The sequence below is a fragment of the Nomascus leucogenys genome, chromosome 19 (assembly GCF_006542625.1).
Source record: "Nomascus leucogenys isolate Asia chromosome 19, Asia_NLE_v1, whole genome shotgun sequence".
Classification (NCBI taxonomy): Eukaryota; Metazoa; Chordata; class Mammalia; order Primates; family Hylobatidae; genus Nomascus; species Nomascus leucogenys.
This window is the reverse complement of record NC_044399.1, coordinates 23,308,112-23,333,615: the sequence shown is the minus strand read 5'-3', so window position 1 is coordinate 23,333,615 and position 25,504 is coordinate 23,308,112. Positions and strand designations below refer to the sequence as shown.

The 25,504-nt window shown below is 36.1% G+C and overlaps 1 protein-coding gene across 2 annotated transcripts in view; it reads left to right on the top strand.

Moving 5' to 3' along the window:
- ATAD2B (ATPase family AAA domain containing 2B) overlaps positions 1-25,504 on the top strand; it is a 180,800-nt gene that overhangs the window by 116,363 nt on the left and 38,933 nt on the right. For both annotated transcript variants that reach the window (XM_012497764.2, XM_003270569.2), the window contains exons 18-20: positions 1,368-1,554; positions 14,174-14,359; positions 24,381-24,516. In XM_012497764.2, coding sequence (XP_012353218.1) covers positions 1,368-1,554; positions 14,174-14,359; positions 24,381-24,516 — 509 coding nt within the window. The remainder of the gene's footprint in view (positions 1-1,367; positions 1,555-14,173; positions 14,360-24,380; positions 24,517-25,504) is intronic.

Here is a 25,504-nt window from a genome sequence, read left to right as displayed (position 1 = left end):
TTGGAAGAAGTTTATATATATATATTTGTTATTTTAAAAATTGTGATTGTTTTAGTTTGTTCCTGCTGCTATAACAAAATACCTTAAACAGATTAATTTATAAACAACCTACATTTATTTATTTACTTTTATTATACTTTAAGTTTTGGGATACATATGCAGAATGTGCAGGTTTGTTACATAGGTATACATGTGCCATGGTGGTTTGCAGCACCTATCAACCCGTCATCTGCATTAGGTATTTCTCCTAATGCTATCCCTCCCCTGGCCTCCCACCCCTGGACAGGCCCCGGTGTGTGATGTTCCCTTCCCTGTGTCCATGTGTTCTCATTGTTCAACTCCCACTTATGAGTAAGAACATAACAACATAAATTTATTACTCACAGTTATGGAGGCTGAAAGTCTAAGATGAAGGCTCTGGCAGATTTGGTGTCTGGTGCGAGCTTGGTTTCTGCCTCTAAGATGATGCCTTGAAAGCTGCTTCCTCTGGAGGGGACCAACAATGTCCTCACATGGCAGAAGGGATTGAAGGGACTAGCTAGTTTTATTATCAAGCAGTTTGATAATAAAACTAATCCATTCATGAGGGCTGACCACTCATGACTTAATCACCTCCTAAAGGCCCTGCCTGTTAATTGAGTCCTACATTTGGATAATCTTCAGATCTACCTCTTTGTCAAAAAGTGAGATTCCTAACATTTAACCTTGGATAACTAATAACTAAATGATACTGGAGTTTAATGCATCTTCAAGTTAGTATATATGGTATGATAGCAGGAATACCAAGGTTATTTTATTTTAAAGTGGATTTTATTTATTTATTTATTTATTTGTTTGTTTGTTTGTTTGTTTGTTTTTTGAGATGGAGATTTGCTCTTGTTGCCCAGGCTGGAGTGCAGTGGTGTGATCTCGGCTCACTGCAACCTTCGCCTCCCGGATTCAAGCGATTCTCCTGCCTCAGCCTCCTGAGTAGCTAGGATTACAGATGCCCGCCACCACAGCCAGCTAATTTTTGTATTTTTAGTAGAGACGGGGTTTTACCATGTTGGCCAGGCTGGTCTTGAACACCTGACCTCAGGTGATCCTCCCGCCTCGGCCTCCCAAAGCGCTAGGATTACAGGCGTGAGCCACTGCGCCCAGCCCTTAAAGTGGATTTTATACTTTTATATCTTGGTTATTAATATGGTCAGAGATACCAACATTTTAAAACCATAATTAATAAAAAATAAATCATTATACTAAAATATTATAGGAAAGTTCTGTTAATTTGGAGTTAAATTGTTTTAATGTAAAAATTTTGCCTGATATTTCATATTTGTCTTCAGAATGTATGACTTTGAAATAATCATGTCTTACATGTATTACAGGTCACCATATCATCAGCCAACCTCTTACAGGCCACGCTTACTGCTATCTGGAGAACGGGGCTCAGGTCAAACTTCTCACCTTGCTCCAGCACTTTTGCACACTCTAGAAAGATTCTCTGTGCATAGACTAGATCTCCCAGCACTTTATTCAGTTAGTGCCAAAACACCTGAGGAATCATGTGCACAGGTAGGTTTGTTCCACATCAGAGCACTTCCAACTTTCTTATTGCTTATATTTTGGTAGTATTTCTAGTGTGTAGTGTTTACAGATAAGATTTTTTCAGAGTACGATATAAATATTAACTTTGTTGATTATTCGTTAGCATTCTAGTATTAGTGTAAAGGATCTTTTTGATGCATACAGTTTTTTAAGTGAGCTCATTGTCTTTCTCATGATCCTCCTTACTGAAATTTTAATACCCTGTGTCATTATGCATTGTAGAAAGGGAGTTTATTTTGCCTTTTTCTGACCCTCTGTTCAAAGCTGTGGTCTCAGAGCAGTTTCAGACTTCTGTCTTTTCTTAGAGCCTTATCATAGAAAGGGAAATTATATCCAATTTGAGATAATCAGGATTTAATATTCATATTAGAATAGTGATAGCAGTTCAAAAATTATAGATATTTGTGTTGATAGTTGTGTATTTGACATTTGATTTTCAATTATTTTGTATTTACTGGTTTGTGAAGCAAAGTTCTAGTGGGGCTGTTTATATTTCTTGAGGTTGTTATATATAACCATGGATATATTATGTCATATTGAAACCAGGGATGAGGGTAATACATTTTTTGAGCCAAGGGACCATATCTAAGCCATTTTTGTAACTCTGACAAGGTGTCTAGCTGATAGTAAGTGGTCATTAAATGTTTGAATAATAATGTTTCAAATAAGTTAGAGAGAGGAATGCCACTTTGATATTTAGCCTACTTTTAGAGTTAAATAACTGCAGTAGTAACACTTAAAACATTTCACACAATTTTGTTGTTTTTTTCCCAGTTACATTTTCCGAATACTTAACACATATACTGTAATTATCTAACTGAAAGCCATTTCCTACATTGTAGCAAGAAATATGCATGTTTTAAACAATTCATAGTAGTATTGATTTAGTTTCTCTTTTACTCACAGTTCTCTGGATATGAACACCCTACCAGCACTTCATCAGTTTTAAAGCCCTGTTTAAAGGTTTCTTTCCAAAACCCCTGAATTAAATGCTATGTACCAGTATTTTGCTCCCAGTTTGACACATTTAACTCATCCTGGGTGTGTTTTCCAATAATGTTGATTTATATGTTTGCTCATAATTTTCTTTTTAGAGAGACAAAATTACTGCAGGTTGTATGCAAGTAAGAGAATTACTCAGTACCATTTAAAATAAATACAAATGATTAGTAGAAAAACATAAATCAACAAAATTGACCCCAGAGAAGAGAGAATCTAAACAATCACTGTGGAAGAAGAAATTCAGCAAGTATCTTAAAACCACTAAACATAGATGGTTTCACAGGTGAATTATTTTAATCTTAAAGGATAAGATCATTTTGATGCTAGTCAAACTGTTCCAAAAGCATAGGAATAGGAGGAAAGCTATGAAATTGGCAAAACCAACAATATCACATCTTTCAGGGAAATTCAAAATAAAACTAGAGCAATCTCATTTAAGCAATGTTTATAAAGAAACTATTACAAATGAAATCTAGTAGCGTATCAAAAGAATAATATAACATTACTAAAGCATGCAGCATTAATTCAGTTAGACATTGAGAGATCTAAGTATTGGAAAGGATAGATTGAATTTGTAAGTATTTGCCGGCTGGGCGCGGTGGCTCACGCTTGTAATCCCAGCACTTTGGGAGGCCGAGGCGGGCGGATCACGAGGTCAGGAGATCGAGACCACGGTGAAACCCCGTCTCTACTAAAAATACAAAAAAAAAAAAAATTAGCCGGGTGTGGTGGCGGGCGCCTGTAGTCCCAGCTACTCGGAGAGGCTGAGGCAGGAGAATGGCGTGAACCCGGGAGGCGGAGCTTGCAGTGAGCCAAGATTGCGCCACTGCACTCCAGCCTGGGCGACAGAGGGAGACTCCGTCTCAAAAAAAAAAAAAAAAAAAAAAAAAAAGAATTTGTAAGTATTTGCCTATGATGTGATTAATTATATGCAAAACTTACAGTGTCAACTAAAAATTGACGTTAGACAATAAAGAAATTCCATAAGGTGGACACTTTCAAAGTTAATGTTTTAAAATGATAGTTTTCTCTTATAAATACTATAATAAGTTAGAAATATAATGGAAGAAGAGGTCCCAATTGAAATAGCAACTAAGTTTACCCTAGGAATTAGCAGAAACAATATGAAAGGACTATGAGACGAAAACTAAAAGTTGCTGAGGGGGACAGTTGAATATACAAAAGAGAAACCTTATTTGTTTTCAAACCCGAAGGCCAGAGAAGTCTCCCACCAGGAATGCTCTCTACCTTTCATACTGTCATCAATCTTCTTCTTGGCTGGGGGAAGAAGCCATCTTTATTAAGGAGGCCAGAGCTGGGCTAGTCTCATGTATTCTTCCCATATCCCTAAAGTAAATATATATATATATATATTTTTGTTTGTTTGTTTGTTTTTGTTTTTGAGGTGGAGTCATGCTCTGTTGCCCAGGGTGGAGTACAGTGGCACAATCTTGGCTCACTGCAACCTCCGCCTCCTGGGTTCAAGCGATTATCCTGCCTCAGCCTCACAAGTAGCTGGGATTACAGGTGTGTGCCACCATGCCCAGCTAATTTTTTGTATTTTTAGTAGAGACGGTGTTTTCACCATGTTAGCCAGGATGGCCTCGATCTCCTGACTTCGTGATCCACCCGCCTTGGCCTCCCAAAGAAGTATCTTTAGAGATTTGGCATTTGGGTCTCAAACCAAGCTTGTAGACCTCAAAATTTGGTTGTCTCAAACTAAAATCTCTACCTTGAGATCTCAGGAGCTTATGTTGTAAACCAAAAGCCAAGAATTTTGTTTGTTATTTTAGTCTTCTGATCAACTCTTTTGAGGCAGGAGGTTTGGAATGTTCTACATAAATAAATTTCAAATGTATTTGATTGGGCAGTTAATCTGTTGAGCATTCAACTCCATATGTGAATGTACTTCTAGTGTGTGTATGTGTGTGCATGTGTGTGTACACACTATCTTTATATTAGTAAATAGCAAAGCTTAGACTTTTTTCTGCTTTAGATATCAATTAAATGTCAATATTCTCATCACCTCTTACTCTCAGCTCCCATGATCTGATCATTGCTGCAAATCTCTGCATTGGGAGTGAACCACTATATAGGAACAAGAAAGTCTGGGGATTTGGGATGGGCATATCTCAGTGAATACTTCACAGTGCCATCTGCATAGAGAGAGCCATGCCTGGCTAGAATACTTATGGTGACTTCATACTAATGATAAGGTTGTGTTAACATGTGGAGCTTTTAGAGGAAGAAGCACACCTTGTTTGTAATTACTGTGCTAAACTTCTTTAATTCAGAATGTAGACTCAAGTCAAATTATGCAGATTAAAATCTCAGTTGTGGTTGTGACCTTGGGCAAGTTGCTTAACACTCTGAGCCTTAATTTTCTCATCTGTGAAATGGAGATGACACCATGAGGTTATCAAATAGGCTTGACATATAGTCCTCAACGAAAATTAGTTATAATCATGCTTATTACTACTACCATTGCTGCCACTGCTACTGCTTACAGCTAATGAATGGTAAGACTTTAAATTCAAAGGCTGTGAGGTTTTTTCCTAAATTAATGTATAAATTAAGTACAGTTCTAATTATAATCTCCTCAAAACTTAGAGGGAGAAGTTAAAAAAAGAGTTCTGTTTCTTCTAGAAAATAAATATGAGTAGCAAGGAGAATTCTAGAGGAAAAAGTGTCATTAGGGGGCCCTACCAAAATTGTAAGGGTGTAATAGAGTTACAGTAATAAAGAATGTGTGCCTGTGCAAGAGTAGACAAAGTAATAGAACAGAAGAGACAATTCATGCTTAGACTTTTGTAGAAGTATAATTTGATGGTGATGACCACAATGGCGATGACATTTCATATCAGTAGATGGAAGAAATTGATTATTTACCAAATGGTCTTAGAAAACTGGCAAGCTCCTCCAGTAGGGGAAAAAGCAAAACAAATAAAACTAGGATTTCCTACCTTTTTCTGTAGCCCAAAATAAACTCTACATGGGCAGTGGAACTATAAAAGTACTGAAAAAATTCACAAGGTCAGTATATTTATTATCTTATGTGTGAAAGTAATTTCTAAGCAATGCACAAAAACTAGAAAACGTAAAGATATGAAGGAATTTGATTATGTAAAATTTTAAATTACACATGGCAAAAAGCATTCTTTAGATTAAATTAATAGATATAGTCTGTGAAAAAGTATATTTGTAGCAGATATGTTGAGAACAAGTTTCCTAAATATGGACAAATACCTTAAAATCGGTAAGAAGAAAGAATAGCAATCTAATATAAAAATTGGCAAAATGGAAACATGCTATTTGTGGGGGAAAAGAAAAAGCAACCAGTAAAAATGTGAAAAGATTCTAAGCTTCACTTAAGTGAAAATAAAGTATCAGATTTGTTTTTTTTGTTTTTTTTTTTTTAAAAAGCTTCATAATGCCATTTGGAGATGTGGAATGCTCATACTTAGTGGAAATGTAAATTTATTTGATGTTTTTGGAGTGTAATTTGGCACCATCTTTTAAAATTTCAAGTACCACATTGGTGTAGTGTGAGAAAAGATAATAACGTTTCAAGTACATATACCTTTTGACCCAGGAATTCTATGTTTAGGAGTTTTTCCTAAAGATACGTTAGCTACAAGTATTCAGTGCTGAGTGAACAAGGATATTTTTCACTGTGTCGTGTGTAATTGCCACACGAAACATAAAGGCAAACAAACTGAATATCCCTTCACGTGGGACCAGCTAAAATTAGTTACGGTGTATCTTGACATACAAAGGAGTACTGTCTAGCCATTAACACGAATGAGGTAGATTTACATGGGCTGATACAGAAAAATGCAGGTGACATTAGTGAAAAAAGCAAGTATCCCCAAAAACTGTTAATATGGTTTTTGGGGAGAAGGAATCTGGAAGTTTGGGAAATGTGTGAACTTTGCCTTTTTAGTTTATGCTATACTGTTTGGAAAATTCTCTTTTTTGAAGTTTTTATTTGACTATATCAAGCAAACTAAAGATGAAAAAAATCGCTTTGAAAGAGAAATATTTTCTTTTCTTTTTTTTTGAGACAGAGTTTTGCTCTTGTTGTCCAGGCTGGAGTACAATAGCGTGATCTCGGCTCATTGCAACCTCCGCCTCCCAGGTTCAAGTGATTCTCCTGCCTAAGCCTCCCCAGTAGGTGGGATTATAGGCGCCCACCACCACGCCCAGCTAATTTTTGTATTTTTAGTAGATATGGGGTTTCACCATGTTGGCCAGGCTGGTCTCGAACTCCTGACCTCAGGTGATCTACCCGCCTCTGCCTCCCAAAGTGCTGGTTGTAATCTAGTCATGAGCCACTGCGCCCGGCCAAGAGAAATATTTTCAAAGTGAGAAAGGTTTTTTTATTTTTGTTTATAGTTGTTCCTTATGGCTAATATGTATATATATTCACAAACATTACTGGTTTAATGTTATTGAAGTAAAGGTAAGGAAACACTTAGGAAGCATTGTAGTGAACTATATATTGATGTTATAGGGTTTTGTTTTTTTTTTTTTTTTCTGATTTTTTTCTCTGATTTTTTTCATGGCATCATTCTGAATCCTGCTTGGCCAACTTTGAATTCTAACTTCATCCTCTGGTCTCTTGTACGCTTCTTGGCTTTTACCTACTTTTTTGTTTTGGTAGGAAGGAGAGAGGTGTCACTTGGTAGTGAAAAACAATGAAAACTCACTATCATTTTGGTTGTATTTCACTTTCTCTAGTACATTAAGGCATCTCATCTTCTCAGTTTATACCTAAGAGCTTCTGGGTTAGAAGTCGAACTTACTCTAGAGTGACCCCTCCTGGATAGGCAGTCCGCCAGGACGAGCCATGAAATGCAGTCATGATAACAGACACCCACCCTCTATCTGAACACTGGCCAGAGACCAGATGTCTTGGCTAATCTGTGATTATATGTGTCTTAAGTGCATATTTAAAATTATTTTACATTCATAAATATAACACTATCTTTGCTAACAAATTCTGCAAAAAGAAGCTGTTATATAATATAAGAGGAATTTTTAAATAATTGGTAAAGGTTGGCAAACCAGGTTATATGTGGGTACAAAAGTCCTAGGGAAGAGAGGGCATGAGTCAGGTGCTGAAACACTGGAAAGATTGAAAAAGATTCTCTTTTCTTCTGTTCTATATTCCTTTTCGTTTCTTCCTTTTTGCTTCATCTTTCTTGGGAGCTAGTCCTCCTGTACTCAGAGTTATCTCTCTAAATCGATGTGTAATATAAGGGTTTAGTCTGTGGTAAGTTATTCTTGCATATTTTCTCTTTTCCCCGGCCTCTAAAATACTTAATATAAATTAAGTTTGGTATTTAGTAGTGTAACATGAACGTGAAAGGCAGTCTTAAAGGGAATCTTAAATCACTTTTAAAGGGCTGTATGTATATGCGTGGTAAGGTGGGAGACCCATACTTGATATTGTTTATACTGTGGGGATCATGTTTGATTTTATGTCTATCCTTTAAAACATACATGCACAAGAATATACATGACAACTTTCTTTTCTCCTTCTGGTGGATTCAGCTATTGATTAATATTATCAATGGAGTGAAAAATGGCAGAGTTAGTGTCAACTATATTAAAAAGCAGTGTTTTTCTTATTGTTTCTTAAGATTTAGTGTGCATAAGAATCACCCGAGTGTACTTATACAAATTTCTGATTTTCTGGCTCCACACCCATAGATTGTGATTCATTCAATTTGGAATGGGTCCCAGGAATCTGTACTTTGTAAAAATGCATCTCAGATATTACTATTCTAGGTTTTCAATAGGTCTCACTTCGAGCTATAGTACTTTAGCTGGTCACTAGACATTAGTCCAACATTTATTACTGAAACAAATGCGTGTGTGTGTGTGTGTGTGTGTGTGTACACACATATGTTACTGAGCATTTCACAGTCTTCTGAAGGCTTTGGAAGGAGAATGAGAACCCTTGGTATAGCCTGGAAGATTTATGGTTGCCCCCTTAAGTTCACAAGTAATTACTGAGTCCTACAACAAGGCAGGAGATGTTAATATCAGTAGTAAAAGACCTTTGGTATTAACACTCTTTTTTTTTTTTTTTTTTTTTTGAGACGGAGTCTCACTCTGTCGCCCAGGCTGGAGTGCAGTGGCGCGATCTCGGCTCACTGCAAGCTCCGCCTCCCAGGTTCACGCCATTCTCCTGCCTCAGCCTCTCCGAGTAGCTGGGACTATAGGCGCCCGCCACCACGCCCGGCTAATTTTTTTGTATTTTTAGTAGAGACGGGGTTTCACCGTAGTCTCGATCTCCTGACCTCGTGATCCACCCGCCTCGGCCTCCCAAAGTGCTGGGATTACAAGCGTGAGCCACCGCGCCCGGCCTTGGTATTAACACTCTTAAAAAACAAAACAAAACTATGATTCTCCTTTTCTGACATCCTCAAATATAATTTTTGCCTCCTGTATATTTCTATTGTTGATTTAGAAAAAAGGGACTGATAAGTGTGCTATATTTTATCTTTTTAATTATTAGAGACGTTTCATTCAATTAATACATTTATATATGGTCTGAAAAGCTTTGGAGTTTATGTACTGTGTGGTGTTGGGAATAATTTCAAAAGGTGAATAAGGTCTTTTCTTGGTGAAAATTTAAATGCATTTCTTTCCCCAGAAAGAAATTGTTATCTAGAATTTCACAGAGGAATTTCTTTTTGGTTGAATAGCATGAAGGTATTAATAATGTACTTACCTTGTGTATACTTTGGTTGCTCTTGTGTTTGTGCTTATAGATTTCTGGATTTCTCTGTAGCAGTCTGTGTATACTTTGAATGCTTTTGTGTTTGTTCACATGGATATCTGACTTTTTCCATAGCAACACTTTAAAAAAAATTTTTTTTTGAGTTGTTGACAAGTTAAATTATCCTGACCTGGAGTGTGTCACATTTACGAAATTCTTAAAGTGCTTAGGGAATGAAAATATTAGAAAAAGAATTTAAGTGATTTAATTTTCATAAAATGCTAATTTGTGTTACTACCATAGTTCAGAAACTAGTACAGATGTGTTTTATAACAGGCTGATTTTATGTGCATGTAAAGAAATTTGTACCTTATTTATTGAATCCTGACAGTGCCTTCTTTTCACAAGAGATTCTCAATAAATCTTACGTAAAGGGAATATAAAATAGAGTAAAGGGATAAAAATGGAATAAAGCCACTAGCAATGCACAGATATTATTTATTTTAATAATTTCTGATAGCATAGCACAAATAATTAAACTTATTTATTGGTGCCTTTTAATTTTTATAAACATTGAAGATGTTTTAGCTCCCAACATTTTTCTTTTACCCGTGCTTTATAATTTTAATATATTTATAATACTATTAAGTGATTGAGACAAATTCTGGAAGTTTCTTGATGACATAAAGTTGTTTCCCTCTTTTCTATATTGCCCTCTTTAGGCAGGTAAAAGTGATACTGGCTTTGAGCTTTCTGCTTCATTCACATTTGGGTTTAAAATTTTTCTAGTTTTCACTTTCTAAAGGAAATGGCTTGTTGTGGGACTATAAAGTCTTAGTTTAAAAATACACTAAATTTTCATGGATGGAACATTTTAATTTGTTGGCTAAAATGCTGACTTCAAAGTTTAGCTTTTGAGATGATTAGAACTCTTGTAACTATAGCAGTTTATATCATGAGTGCTTCCTTGGATGGATACTTCTAACTTCAATGGCCTGATTTTTGCCTTTAATATCTTTAATATTTAGAGGAAGTAGTTTGTGATTTTTTTAATAAAGAAAGTTTTTAAAAAATTAGTTATCTAAGGTCCTTATGTCTGTGGCAAGAAGGAGGTCAGAAGGAAATGGAGTATAATGTTGTAATAAAGAATCAAAATGAACAGTTCACATATGCTGGTATTTGTTCATTTTACTTGTGCAAGAGTGCTGGTCATGTCAGAGGTATTTTGAAACGGTTGGTTCAGTAATTTGGCCTACTGTCTTTTTTTTTTTCTATAACAGTTTTTCTGTTTTCTACTACACCTTGCACATCCACCAATCCAAGACACCCTATAGGTGAGTATTTTTCTAGTTCTCAAATGGCATCACTTGTTCCCAAGCCAGTTGCCGCTTCATTGAAACTAGGCTATATTTTTCTACTCTGAATTATCTGGTATTTGATTTCACAGAGTGTATTTTGCTCCACACTTTAAAAGTTACCAGCAAACTGCTGAAGAGCTGTTTTTATATTACAGAAAAAAATCATAATAGGATTAAACTTTTTTTTCCTGTTGCTTATACTATAAGAATTTTTAAATGCTATTCTCAAACTCTGTTCTTTTTGAATTTTTATTACAAAATGGGAATTAGAACAGACTGGTTATAAATCTAAAGAAAATATAAAAGTTATTTTAATATTCTGAGATAACATAGAATAAGGAATTAAAGCTTGTTTTAATAGTGCTTTTTAGTTTTTCTAGAAATTAAGGATGGTTTTCCTCTAAAGGCTTAGGAGAAAACTTACAAAAATATTTCATAGATGTTGGTATTTCATGTAGTTAGGTTAATTCTCAATTCATGTAATTATACACTCATAGATCAGAAAGGTGAAGCCTTTTTATTTTTCCATGTTCATCTTAGACTTACCTGATTTTTTTCCCCCATAGGTTTTCAAATATAGTTTAAATTTTTTTTTTTATCAAGAAGGACGTTTTCCTAAAGGCTTTGGAAGTAAAAAGCTTCCAGATTTTTTTTTTTATTGGATCACTAGGATATCATGTTCAATTTGTTAATTTTGAGAAGATGAGATGAAAATAAGAAATTTTTTGGAAATGTGCAAAAATTTCTAAATTTTTTAATGGGATCAATACAGCATCATGTTCAATTTGAGTTCAATATCATGTTAATTTTGAGACAATTGGAGGAAAAAAGAAACAAAAAAAAAACGTCAACTCTTAGAGCTGGTGATGATTTTATGTAGTTCACCCTTGCAAATTCAGTTAAGACACCTGTAGTTCTGACTCTGTCAAATTATTATCACTTAATCTTCTGTTGCTTTGCTCATCCTCTTTGATACTTGTTAATGGCTAGATGTTCTCAACACATGTTCCTGGAAAATCTAACCTAGAAGTACTAGAATGAAAGGCAAAATTTCATTTTTTTAAAGGCATGTTTTCTTGTCTCTTTCATACCCTGGGCATGTATGTGGTAGCTTGCATGGCTGAATTAAGTGATTGGCTTTGTGAGGTTTCTTAGTAACCTATAGCTGGTTAGTCTTTCATATGATCACCTTTCTTTCCTTGCTGACTCTCTCTCATTTTACCAGCACAGAGTGGGGAACTGGAAAGTGACAAAAGGAGTTGGTCACTGTCTTCATATAACCATGCCTGATTTGGGTGGCATGCAATTTTTTTTTTTTAAATAAGTGCCTCAGTTGCCTTTGTGCTTCTGCATGGTTCTTTCCTTTTGCCAATATTTATGCTTGTTTTTCTCTTATGAATTTCTACAAGAACTTTGGAAAAAAATAATCCTTGGATTTCCAAGATCCAGGATAGGAGGGTACGTGTTTGCAGAAAAGGTCAAAATTGAGAGTCCTGAAGGAGTTGTACTGTACAACTGTTCTGGATTGGTGGATATGCAAATATTAAGGAAGGGAAGGAGCAAATATTACTTTTGATGTGAGTGATCATAACATCTACATTTTTTCCAATTATTATTTGAGCTTCTTTCATCTGGTTTATTATTGAATTGGCAGTACCTTTTATTTTACACAGAAGGTTGAAAGCTGTGTAAAATACACTATTTAAAAAATGTATGCAAGTGGTAAGCTTACTCATTAAAGAAAAATAATACTTTTGATTCTTAGGATAGTTTCCGATAATCCCAATTATTTTAAATATTAAATTCTTCTTCTTCTTTTTTTTTTTTTTTTTTTGAGATGGAGTCTCACTGTCTCCCAGGCTGGAGTATAGTGGTGTGATCTTGGCTCACTGCAACCTCTGCCTCCCGGGTTCAAGTGATTCTCCTGCCTCAGCCTCCTGAGTAGCTGGGACTACAGGCGTGTGCCACCACACCTGGCTAATTTTTGGATTTTTAGTAGAGGTGGAATTTCACCATGTTGGACAGGCTGGTCTTGAACTCCTGACCTCAAGTGATCTGCCTGTCTCAGCCTCCCAAAGTGCTGGGATTACAGGTGTGAGCCACCACGCCTGGCTAAATTCTTATTTCTATATCTTGTATATTACAATTGAATGTACAATTGTAATTGGCTATTTGTAATTGGCTATTTGTAATAATTTCTATATCTTGTATATTACAATTGAATATACAATTGTAATTTGTAATAGGCTAATTGAAATGTGTTAAAAATAAGGGAAAATAAGTAGAGCATTTTAGGAATAGAATTCTCAAAATGGAAGAAAGACTTTTATAACTAAACTTGTTAAAGATAATGAGAAATGTCCTATTAACATGTCAGAATTTGTTGGTGGGATATTAAACTGTGGACTTAATAAGTAAGGGACATTAATTCAGCTTGGCAGCTTACTAATAGCCAGCCTGGTCCCTGTGGCTGCGTGTTGGCAGAACGTGATTGAAACTATGGTTAAGACTCTTTTTAACACCTGAGGAAAAATTCATTTTGTATTTTCTAACAATGGAAGTGTCTCAGAGCTCTTTGCTATCATTTGCTCTTTAGATAAGTTAGAGTATTTTGCCAGGCGTGGTGGCTCACGCCTGTAATCCCAGCACTTTGGGAGGCTGAGGCGGGTGGATCACGAGGTCAGGAGATCAAGACCATCCTGGCTAACACGGTGAAACCCTGTCTCTACTACAAATACAAAAAATTAGCCAGGCCCGGTGGCGGGCACCTGTAGTCCCAGCTACTGGGGGGCTGAGGTGAGAGAATGGCGTGAACCCAGGAGGCGGATCTTGCAGTGAGCTGAGATCGCGCCACTGCACTCCAGTCTGGGCAACAGACGAGACTCCGTCTCAAAAAAAAAAAAAAAAAAAAAAAGATAAGAGTATTTTGTGACTACTTTATAAAATATTGAACTAAGATAATGGGAGGAGGTGAATGACTGTTTCAGCAGGTACTTCATTAATTTTAAGCTCTAGGGTGGTACATCTTGGTTAAAATGATTATATAGTGTATGATTTTAGTCAAGGTGCTCAAAAATGTTAGCTATGTTGTTGTTCTTTGTGTAAAGTTTACTGATATCACATGAGTGCCATAGGTGTATATTTATCTCTTTATTTGCAGCATATTTTACAGTGGTGTTTTGCTTTATTATCTTTACATGCTAGATAAGTGGAGCAATTTGATACCTTCCACTGTTAATATATATTGAATAGGAATAATTAAAGGGCAAAACATACTTTTTTTTTTGGTAGGGCGAAACATACTTTTTTTTCTTTTGGTGGGGCAAGGGTAGATTGAAGCTGTGTAAGGCTTGTGCATCATATCTTGAACTTAAATTTTGAGGCTGAAACTAATGACTATAATAGGCCTGACATATTTCATATATTTGGAGATTACTGGGTAGACTTTAGAATAATCAATTTGAGTTGTTTAATGTTGGTTTTTTTCCTTAATTAGATTTTTCGTGAAGCTCGAAGAACAGTACCTAGTATTGTTTACATGCCTCACATTGGGGATTGGTGGGAAGCTGTCAGTGAAACTGTGAGAGCAACTTTTCTGACATTGCTACAAGATATACCGTCATTTTCACCTATATTTTTATTGTCTACCTCTGAAACCATGTACAGTGAACTGCCTGAAGAGGTAAGAACTGATTAAATATTTATTTTTCCTTATTATATTGTTCTAAAATAGTTGACTCTGTAAATTGGACACCTTTTAATTATTATAAAATCAACACTGTCAGGGTTTATATCCTGGGTGTAACTGCTTGTTAGCTGTATGATGTAGGTAAGTTATTTATTTTAAGTTTTAGTTTCTTTTTTGGTATAGTGGTATTCCACAGTGTTGTTATAAAGATTGAGATAATTTATGCTTAGAACAGAACCTGACATATATATATATACAGATTCAGCATCTCTAATTCAAAAATTCAAAACCTGAAACTTTTTTGAGTGCTGACATGAAGCCACAAGTGGAAAATTTGACACCTCACGTGATGGGTTGCAGTCGAAACTTTGTTTCATGCACAAAATTATTAAAAACATTGTATAAAATTACCTTCAGGTTATGTGTATAAGGTTTTTTATAAAACTTAAATGAATTTTGTTTAGACTTGGGTCCCAAGATAATCTTATTTTATATATATGCACATATTTTAAAATCTGAAAAAGTTTGAAATCTGAAACACATCTGGTCTCAAGCATTTTGGAAAAGGGATACTCAGCTTTCTAAGAAAATTGTGGCTATATCACTATCAGTTATATCCTTTTCATCGTTATCATCTGTGAGGTCATTTGATACGATTTGACCTTTCAGCTCTTTCATTGATAGCACCATGTTAACTTGAATGTTATTACTAATACACGTATTTTTCAAATCTGAAGTCTAACTTTGAGTTCAAATCTAAGGTAAAATCATAGTTGATTCAGAAAAAAATAGTAGATCATCTTACTTGAGTGAAATTGATTTTTTAAAAATTGTTTTAGTACCCCGAGCTTACTAGGTCTTGAAATAGTCTCCTTTAGAAATGCTTAGAAATATTTTCCCCAGGAGACAAAGTAGGAATGATGTTTATATAAAAGATTTACATGTTTTAAGTGCTATCATATAAATCTTGATTATGTATAATTTTATGATTAAAGTGTTTGTTTACTGAATTCTTTTGTGTTTCAGCTTTCATTAGTTATCTTGCTAAAATAGATTTGTATACTTTACTGCTTTTTGTAAGGAAAATATATTAAATGAGTAATTCATTTTTGATTATTCAATATCTGATAGTATATGAAGATCACTAATCAAAATGTTTATCATAGAGGCTAATAAAGTTTAATAGAATGCTGTATGTAGCAAGAGTTAGAAAAACCAGGGTATTGACTCACTAGTCTTTTGATCTTAGATAAATACTTGAACGTATAATTGCTTCATTTTCATCTATAACATGTGGATAATAACAGACAGGGTCATTGGTGTGAGACAGTATACGTGCATTTCTTTTGAAACCATGAGGCTATTAAATGTTTGGTATTAGTATTATAAAGTAGGAATGCAGCTGAAGTTGATTTAGAGGAATGGACTGAACCTGGATATAACCTAGGAGCCACCTTACAAGTGAGATCCTCTTTCTCAGTTTTATTATAATTTTATAAAAAGAAAGAGAAGAGTTAAAATGTGGGATAAATAAGGGTTCTAGTTGGGAATATATAGTGAATATTCCCTGAAAATTTCCCTCTATATTGTTTGAAAAATTTCTAAATAAAAGTTTGATGAGCCTAACTTCTTGATAAGCAGTTTTTATTTTGCCTACTTCTGTTGCCCATATGCATATGTAATTTTACTGTTGGTTTAGTATTTTAAAGCTAACATTATATCATATACATTTTCAGTGTTATACTGTTGTCATAACTTTTAATGGATTCAGAAAGCCTACTGATTAGTATAAACTTTTTCAATATTTGTTTACCAATACCCTTAATTACTATCTAAAATATTAGAAATTTGCCAGCATTGAATTCTCAAATTTCAGCTCCTTTCCCTCTCGCTTTTGTCTTTATAAGTAGTTTTTAAAGCTATCATGGATATTGTATTTGTGGGCTGAAGATTATGGGAATTCTCTTTTGATTATATAACATGTTTTATACTAACAGTTTGTAGGAAATTCTCCTCTGTTCCCAAGTCTTAACATTTTATTTTATTTGTTTACTTATTTTTGTAGAGACGAAGTCTCATTATGTTGCCCAGGCTGGTCTTGACTCCTGGTCTCAAGCGATCCTCCTGCCTCAGCCTCTCAAAATGCTGGGATTATAGGTGTGAGCCACCACGTCCAGCTAAGCCTTACATTTTAATTTCAGGTCTACCATTAGAATGCTTGCTTTCTTTTTTTCTTTTTTTGAGACGGAGTCTCACTCAGCCACCCAGGCTGGAGTGCAGTGGCGTGATCTTGGCTCACTGCAACCACCATCTCCAAGGTTCAAGTGATTCTCCCGTCTCAGCCTCCCGAGTAGCTGGGATTACAGACACCTGCCATCATGCCCAGCTAATTTTTGTATTTTAGTAGAGATGGGGTTTCACCACGTTGGCCAGGCTGGTCTTGAACTCATGACCTCAGGTGATCTCCCACCTCGGCCTCCCAAAGTGCTAGGATTACAGGCATGAGCCACCGCGCCTAGCCTGCTTGCTTTCTTTAGGTCACAAACTAAGATAGTAATCTCTAATATTTAGCACATATTGATAAGTATTTGGTGAATGAATGAGTAGCACAGAGAGTTGTAGACCAAGTAGATGTAGGTTAGCAAGTTGCCAGATCTATGGAAGAAATGAAGTAGAGAGTGGGCAGTACAAAACCAATTCTCAGAGAAAAAAATGGCCTATTACTACAATTGTACTACTGTACTCCAGCCTGGGCAACAGAGTGAGGCCCTGTCTCAAAAAAAAAAAAAGAGAAAATTTAATGTCATGAAAATGTGCTTAAATGTATTGTTTTTAAAAAATGCAGGTAATAAATCAATGTGTATTAAAGATATAACTGGAAGGATATACACAGAAATGTTAATAGTAATTATCTGTGGATATAAAGGTTATAGTCATTTTAGTTTTTTATTGTCTTTATTTTCTATATCTTCCATAATAAATAACTATCATTATAATCAGAAAATAAACCTCATTATTCACAGATGAAGGAGAAAGGAAGTTTCCCTACTCTATTTTTAAAATAGAAGAAAACCCCAAAATAATTAGTCCTTCCATGATTAGTGTCTTATTAGTGGGACAAAATGACAAGTTCATCTTTTAGAACTTCTTTGACATTCTCTTGTGTCTCTTTGTATATATCCCTCTCTTGTAGTTCAATAGTCCCCACAATAAGTTTGTACTTGTGCATTGGGATACTGGGAAAAACATTAGCATTTCTGTTCATTTTTATTTTTCATATTAAATATTTCATGTATATATGGTTTATAATAAATAATGCTATAAACCATATACACATGAAATATACTGTACTATTAAATATACTATTTTCTAATAGTATATTTAATAATAGTATAGCAAAACAGCATATTTAATAGTACAGTATATTACGTGTGTATGTGGTTTATGATATATTATTTCCGAATAGTATATTAGCAAAATAGTATATTTAAGTAAATATGCATATGGTAATGGGAATATTTTCAGATTTTTTACTGATGAGGTGTTTGATCAAAAAAGTTTGGAAATCATTGTACCAGACCAGCTGTTATCAAAGTGTGGTCCAAGGACCCCTGAGGAACCCCCAAGACTTTTTCAGGGGATTATCAAGTTTCATTTCCAACTACGTATCTGCTGAGTCTGGGTTTTCATCATATACTTCAGTCAAACAACATATTGTAACAGATTGAATACAGAAGCAGAAATGAGAATCCAGTGGTCTTCCATTAAGCCAGACACAAAAGAGAATTGAAAACATTTAAAACAGTGCTGGCTGGATGTGGTGGCTCATGCCTGTAATCCTAGCACTTTGAGAGGCTGAGGCAAGCGGATCACTTGAGCCTAGGAGTACGAGACCAGCCTAGGCAACATGGCGAAACACCATCTCTACAAAAAATGCAAAAATTAGCTGCGTATAGTGGCGCGTGCCTGTAGTCCCAGCTATTCAGGAGGCTGAGGTGGGAGGATCGCTTAAGCCTGGGAGGTGGATGCAGTGAGCCAAGATCGTGCCACTGCACTCCAGCCTGGGTGACAGAGTGAGACACTGTCTCAAAAAAATAAGATAAAACAGTGCCACTTCTCTCACTAAATTTTGTTTTATGTGTTCTATGTTCTTTCTTTTTTTTTTTGAGACAGAGTCTCGGTGTCACCCAGGCTGGAGTGCAGTGGCGTGATCTCGGCTCACTGCAGGCTCCGCCCCCCGGGGTTCATGCCATTCTCCTGCCTCAGCCTCCTACGTAGCTGGGACTACAGGCACCCCCCACCTCGCCCGGCTAATTTTTTTTTGTATTTTTAGTAGAGACAGGGTTTCACCGTGGTCTCGATCTCCTGACCTCGTGATCCGCCCGCCTCGGCCTCCCAAAGTGCTGGGATTACAGGCGTGAGCCACCGCGCCCGGCCTTATGTTCTTTCTATATTTTGGAAAAATATATTTTTCAAAAGAGTATATGTTTTATTCTTTTAATGTTAATGTTAATATCTAATGGGTTTATTTAAAATATGTAAATATTGATGCATATAGCTCACATACATAAAAGCTTTTTTGGGGTCCTGAGACCAAAACGTTTGTGAACCTCTAGTCTCTAGACCACTAGCACTTTCAGGTGTTACTGGCCATCATTTCTCCCATTCCTAGCACAGTGATAACACATTGGAATTACTGTGTAAAAGTTTCCTGCATGAAAAAAGGAACTAACAGTTGAATCATCACATAGGATTTAAGTAACCATTGCCCAGCCTCACTCGCTTTCTGCAGAATTCTTTTTTTTTTCTTTTAAAATATTTTTTCTTTAAATTTTTGGCCACTTAAGAACCATGCAGAATTGTAGTGTAAGTAAATTTACTTTTATAAACCCTTTCTGAAGATACTTGGAGAATTTTATTTGAGATATATGGGAATTGCAAGGTATTTATGGAGAATTAGAGAAGAGAGTTAATTTAAGGTTGAGCACAGAAAAAAGACTCTAAAGGGAGGAAGCAGATAAAGTAGGGATATTTGTAGGAAGGAATGTAAACCTTGGCCAGAATTGTACTTCTGTTTCTGAAGACAGTCACACTATCTGCTTTGTTATTAAATTATTATGAGCAGGTTTAAGATTATATAATTCAGTATATTGGAAATGAATTTTAAAGAAATATTCCTCAGCTATGCTGATGAAAGTAAGATTACATGTAGCATTTTGTCATCTTAAGTGTTTCATGTCATTGTCTCTAGGTTTATGGTAGGACCTGGGAGGGGAAAATCAGTAACTTCAAGTAGAAAAATCAAGTAAGGGCATTGAAAACTCAGATTAATGATCATAAGATACAAGGGAACTATTTTAATATTAATATTTTGGTAATAAAACAATTACATGATTCTTAAAATTTAAGAGGGAGGAAATCTTCTCAAGTGTTTTTTTTTTTTTTTTTTTTGAGACAGAGTCTCGCCCTGTTGCCCAGGCTGGAGTGCAGTGGCACAGTCTCGGCTCACTGCAAGCTCCACCTCCTGGGTTCACGCCATTCTTCTGCCTAAGCCTCCTGAGTAGCTGGGACTAAAGGCGCCCGCCATCATGCCCGGCTAATTTTTTGTATTTTTAGTAGAGAAGGGATTTCACTGTGTTAGCCAGGATGGTCTCGATCTCCTGACCTTGTGATCCGCCCGCCTTGGCCTCCCAAAGTGTTGGGATTACAGGCGTGAGCCACCGTGCCCGTCCACAAGTTTTTTTTCCCTAAGTGAAATAGGATCGTGGGTAAACATAGTTACTATTTTGAGATATGTAAACTATTTCTATTTTTATTTAATGAGTTGATATCCTATTTTGAGCAAAACAAATTTTATTTATGAAAGCTTTCTTAGGTTTATTTCTGACCTCTTTTTCACACCTTTTGTTATTGAGATCTTAAGTACTTTTTTTTTTAGATCTTAAGTTCTTAACCATTAATTTTTCTGATTACAATGGTTGCAGGAACCCTACCTTCAAAACTGGGGACTAACAATTCTAAGGAATGTGTTAATTAATTAGATAAAAAGATTGGCCAGGTCCATGGCTCATGCCTGTAATCCCAGCACTTTGGGAGGCTGAGGCTGGTGGATCACGAGGTCAGGAGATCGAGACCATCCTGGCCAACATGGTGAAACGCTGTCTCTACTAAAAATACAAAGATTAGGCTGGGCGTGGTGGCGCGCTACTCAGGAGACTGAGGCAGGAGAATGTTGTGAACCCAGGAGGCGGAGCTTGCAGTGAGCCGAGATCGTGCCACTGCACTCCAGCCTGGGCGACAGAGGCAGACTCCATCTCAAAAAAAAAAAAAGATGGCTGTTATTAAAAAAACAGAAATTAACAAATATTGATGAGGATGTGGAAAAATGAGAACCTTTTTGCATTGCTGCTGGGAATGTAAAATTGTATAGCCACTGTGGAAAACAGTATGACATTATCTTAAATATATAATTGCCATATGATCCAGCAGATCAAGTTCTAGGTACTTACTCAAAAGAATTGAAAGCAGGGACTTGAACAGGTATTTGCACACCCATGTTCACAACATCATTCACGGTAACCAAAAGGTGGAAACATCCTCAGTGTCCATTGATAGTTGAAAGGATAAACAAAATGTAGCATATACAATGGAACATTATTTAGCCTTAAAAAGGAGGAAATTTTGATGCATGTTGTAACATGGATGAAGCTTGAAGACATTATGCTAGCTTAGTCATAGGACAAATTTTGTATAATTCCTTTTATATGAGGTTCCTTAGAGTATATGTAAATGGATGATAAGTGTATGAAAAGATGCTCATTATCAGTCATTCAGGAATGAAATACCACTGCAACCCACTAAAATATAGGTTGGGGCAAGAGTAATTGCGTTTTTTGCCATTAAAAGCTGCAAAAAAAAAAAAAAGTGCTTTTGCACCAACCTAATAGCTATAATCAAAAATACAGATTACCAAGTATTGGCAAGGATATAGAAACTGGAGTCCTTATATACTGCTGGTGGGATTGTAAAATGGTGCAGCCACTTTCCAAAGTTAAACATAAATTTATGGTATGACTCAGCAATTCTGCTCCTAGTTATCTACACAAAAGAAATGAAAACATACTTTCACAGAAAGACATTTTTATGGGAATGTTTCTAGTTGTTGTACTCATACTAGCAAAAAGTGGAAACAATCCAAATGTTCCTTAATTGGTGAATGGCTAAACAAAATGTGATGAAATACTATTCAGCAATAAATGGAATGAAATATTAATACATACTACAACTTGGAAAAACCTGAAGTATTAAGTGACAGAAGCCAGGCGTAAAAGACTGTCAGTTGTATGATACGAAATGTCTAGAAGAGGCAATTCTCTAGAGGACAGAAAGCATTATCAGTGGTTGTTAGGCTGGGACATGGGATTGGGAGTGGGGATTGACTGCAGATAGGCATGAGGAAACTTTTTGGGGTAATGGAAATGTTCTAAAATGTGCTTGTGATGGCTGCACCGCTGTAAAAATTTACTGAACATTATTCAACTGTTTTTTCAGAAATATTGGAAGGTGTGCCTAAGTGCGTCTGGGAAAGTTAGGGAAGGCATCACACAGAAAGCATCAGCTTGAGTAGTGCATTAAAGAAAGGGTCAGGAATGAGTGAATACTATGTATCACAACCAGTGTGAACCAATGTGAAACAGTGCATGATTTGTTCTGGGAATTAGGGAAGACTTGTCTTTGGTACACCATGAAGTTTGAGGCTAGGACTGTCAGAAGATAAGGTTAGGAGTGAACTTAGAGAAGTATAATTTATCCCACTTATAAAATGTTAGATTCTAAGGTGTTGGTAGTAACCTGGTAAGAATATCCATGGATTATTGTAGGCCTGTTCTTGGTATGCTTTTGTATTCATAAAGTGTTAACATGGTATTGAAAATTATCAGAATAGTTGAAATGTTTTGCCATTCTTGAACGAAATCATGGTACATCTAGGATACTAAGTTCTACTTATTTTTCAAGACCCAATTGATATAAGTGATTTCTGGTACATCTTACCTAGTGTCTTTTCACCCCTTGCAAGGTCTCTGCTCTGTGTTTTGCTACCTCTGTTATAGTACTCCCAGCATAGTATCATAATGCTTTTCTTCTGAGACTCTAAGATCTTTGACAGCAGAGAACAAAGACATTTTCTTCAGTTTTATAACTGCAGTGTCTGGCATGATGTTTGGCATACAAAACATGTTCAGTAGTAAATTTACTTCCAGAACTTTCAAAGAAAGGCCAGCCAGGCATAGATTAAAGGGTTGGAGGGAACTGTGCATGAAGGTAGTCTACAAAAGCACTGGAACGACACAAGGTGAAATTGTATAAACTTTTAAATGATTTGACTTTAGGTTGAGATAAACAATTCCCCATCCAGTTTTTGAATTCTGATGTTTACCTTTCATTGTTTCTTCTTCTCTTAGGATTTCAGAGCTAGAAAAGGCATTGAGAGTTTATATAGTCTTTTTTATTCACTTTATTACGTTAAGCCAATTACTTAAATCTTTCTAAGCCCCAGTTTCCTCATCTGTAAAATGAGGAAATAATACTTACCTCATTGTTATAAAGGTAGAATGATATCGTATTTATGGAATTTTTAAGGGTTCAATTCATAGGTTTAATCCAGGAAGTGGTTAGAAATGACAAACTGAATGAATTATTCAGATTTTACCACAAATGTATGGCTAAATTTGGGCAGGAATATGATGTCTTCGATTCTAATCCATATTTTCACAGTGTCATGGTTGGTATATCTTTCCATACTAGTGACCTTCTCCCTTTTTTTATTTGCAGTTTCCTATTTGATTTGGGCTGGATAACAAAATCACAAGGTTAACTCTTTCAGTACATGCTTATTAGGCATTGCTAAATACCAGGCATTGGGATAGGTATAGGAAAATAGATGAATAAGAAGTGGTCTCCCTTCTTAGGGAGTTTGGTGTCTGGAAGGTAGAAGGTAGACATTCTAGAAAAACCATAAAAATTAAATACAGGGCCGGGCGCGGTGGCTCACGCATGTAATCCCAGCACTTTGGGAGGCCGAGGCGGGTGGATCACGAGGTCAGGAGATCGAGACCACGGTGAAACCCCGTCTCTACTAAAGATACAAAAAAATTAGCCGGGCGTGGTGGCGGGCGCCTGTAGTCCCAGCTACTCGGAGAGGCTGAGGCAGGAGAATGGCGTGAACCCGGGAGGCGGAGCTTGCAGTGAGCCGAGATTGCGCCACAGCACTCCAGCCTGGGCAACAGAGCGAGACTCCGTCTCAAAAAAAAAAATTAAATACAGTGTTTAATGCCATGGTAGACAAATTTGGATGCGGTAAAGAGCATTTAAACAGCATATCTTGGAAGGTGGACACCTGGGGGGTCTGAGTAGGTAAACAGAAGAGGTGAGTAATCACCAAGTGGATGGAGCTGAAGGATATGAGAATAATTGGCTTAATTTTTTTGGAGTGTGTCATGGAGCATAAACTAGACCAGAGGTATAGTTTATTTGCAGTGGAACCAGGATTCCAGAGATTACAGTGAAATAGACTTGGTAGGGAAAGAGCACAGGAAGGGAAGTCAATGGATAGGGAGTACAAAGAATATGAGGATTAGAGATGGCAGTGTTAACATTCTTCCAGCTCTCTATTACAGATTCGAAGTAATTACTTTTCCCCCTTAATGTAAAAGGCTTTGAGATTGTTGCCATCTGTTACAACCAGCTGTTCTTTTTGCTATTATCTGATGACCCTTACTAGAATAGTGTCATTCATTAATGACTTGGGTAACTGGACATTCTTCCATTCCTGTTTAGCCCATGTGGTTGAACCCTTCAACAGCATAGCCTAGGACTAGGTTAACTATAACCCCATGTGAATGGTCTATGAATATTGAACATGATACTGGAAGATGAAGACATTGCAATTTGGTATGATATGTAAGCTTTTAATTCTTTATATATTTAATGTCTTTGTGTGTGTGTATATGTGTAGGTTAAATGTATCTTTAGAATACAGTATGAAGAGGTCTTGTATATTCAAAGGCCTATTGAAGAAGACAGAAGAAAATTTTTTCAAGAATTGATTCTCAATCAGGCATCAATGGCTCCACCACGAAGGAAACATGCTGGTAAAGTTTGTAAAGCCTTTAGGAAAATGGGAGGGATGGAGTTAAGAAATACCCTTTCTTGGAGTCAGTTTATTTTAGCCCTTTCTTCTTGGAAGTGAGGACAGTTTGTCAGGTTCTGTTTATCTTTAGATGACATGTGGAAGTGTCCATTGCGTTCACCTGACTTGAGATTGGGAAGTATAGCCTTGTTAAAGCTTTACTAAACAGGACTTCTTCTTATGACTTCAACCACATCCTCTGGTAGATTTCACATTATGGGGCTCAAAAAGTCAGAAAAAAGTCTTCAGTTCTCCTCTGTTTTAGTCACAGTAAGTACCCAGGAGTTGAACTGGCAGGTTGTGAACACCAGGTGTTGTACTCATTACTTTTTGGGCCATGGTAGATTTGATGGGCTAATAGCTGGTTAGAACATTTGCCATTTCTAGTTTATTTATTGATTGACTTTTCAAATACTTATTTAGGACCCATTACATTTAATGTTGTATTCTAGCCATTTGAAAATCTATCCTGGCTTTGTTTTAAGTGTTAGATTTTTCTGGGGTTTGGACTCAGTAATTTTAGACTCAAGAATTGAGCTTAAGAGGTACCTCAAGAATTTGTCAGATTTCAGTTCCTAGTAAGGGCTGCATTCTAAGCCCTAGTAAGGGCTGCATTCTAAGTCATTCAAAAGAGATTTTCTTTTCCTAATCTTAAAGATGTGTAAAGGATAAGATCTACTTGCTTAATCTTTCAGCCTCTTCTAGGAAGTAGCAAACCTGTTTGGTAAAAATTTTTAAGCCTCTTTACCCTCGTTCCATCTTTTATGTTTCTTAGAGCCCTTCTGGTAGGATACTCAATACATTTCCCATCCCTGCCAAGTCCTTATTTTTCCATATTCTTTTTACTTTGTTTTTCATTGGTTATATTATGTAACATTTTAATAATTTTATTGTTCTTTAGTGGCTCCTTTCCAAATTTTATTGGTATTTTAAAAATGAACACCTGTCAA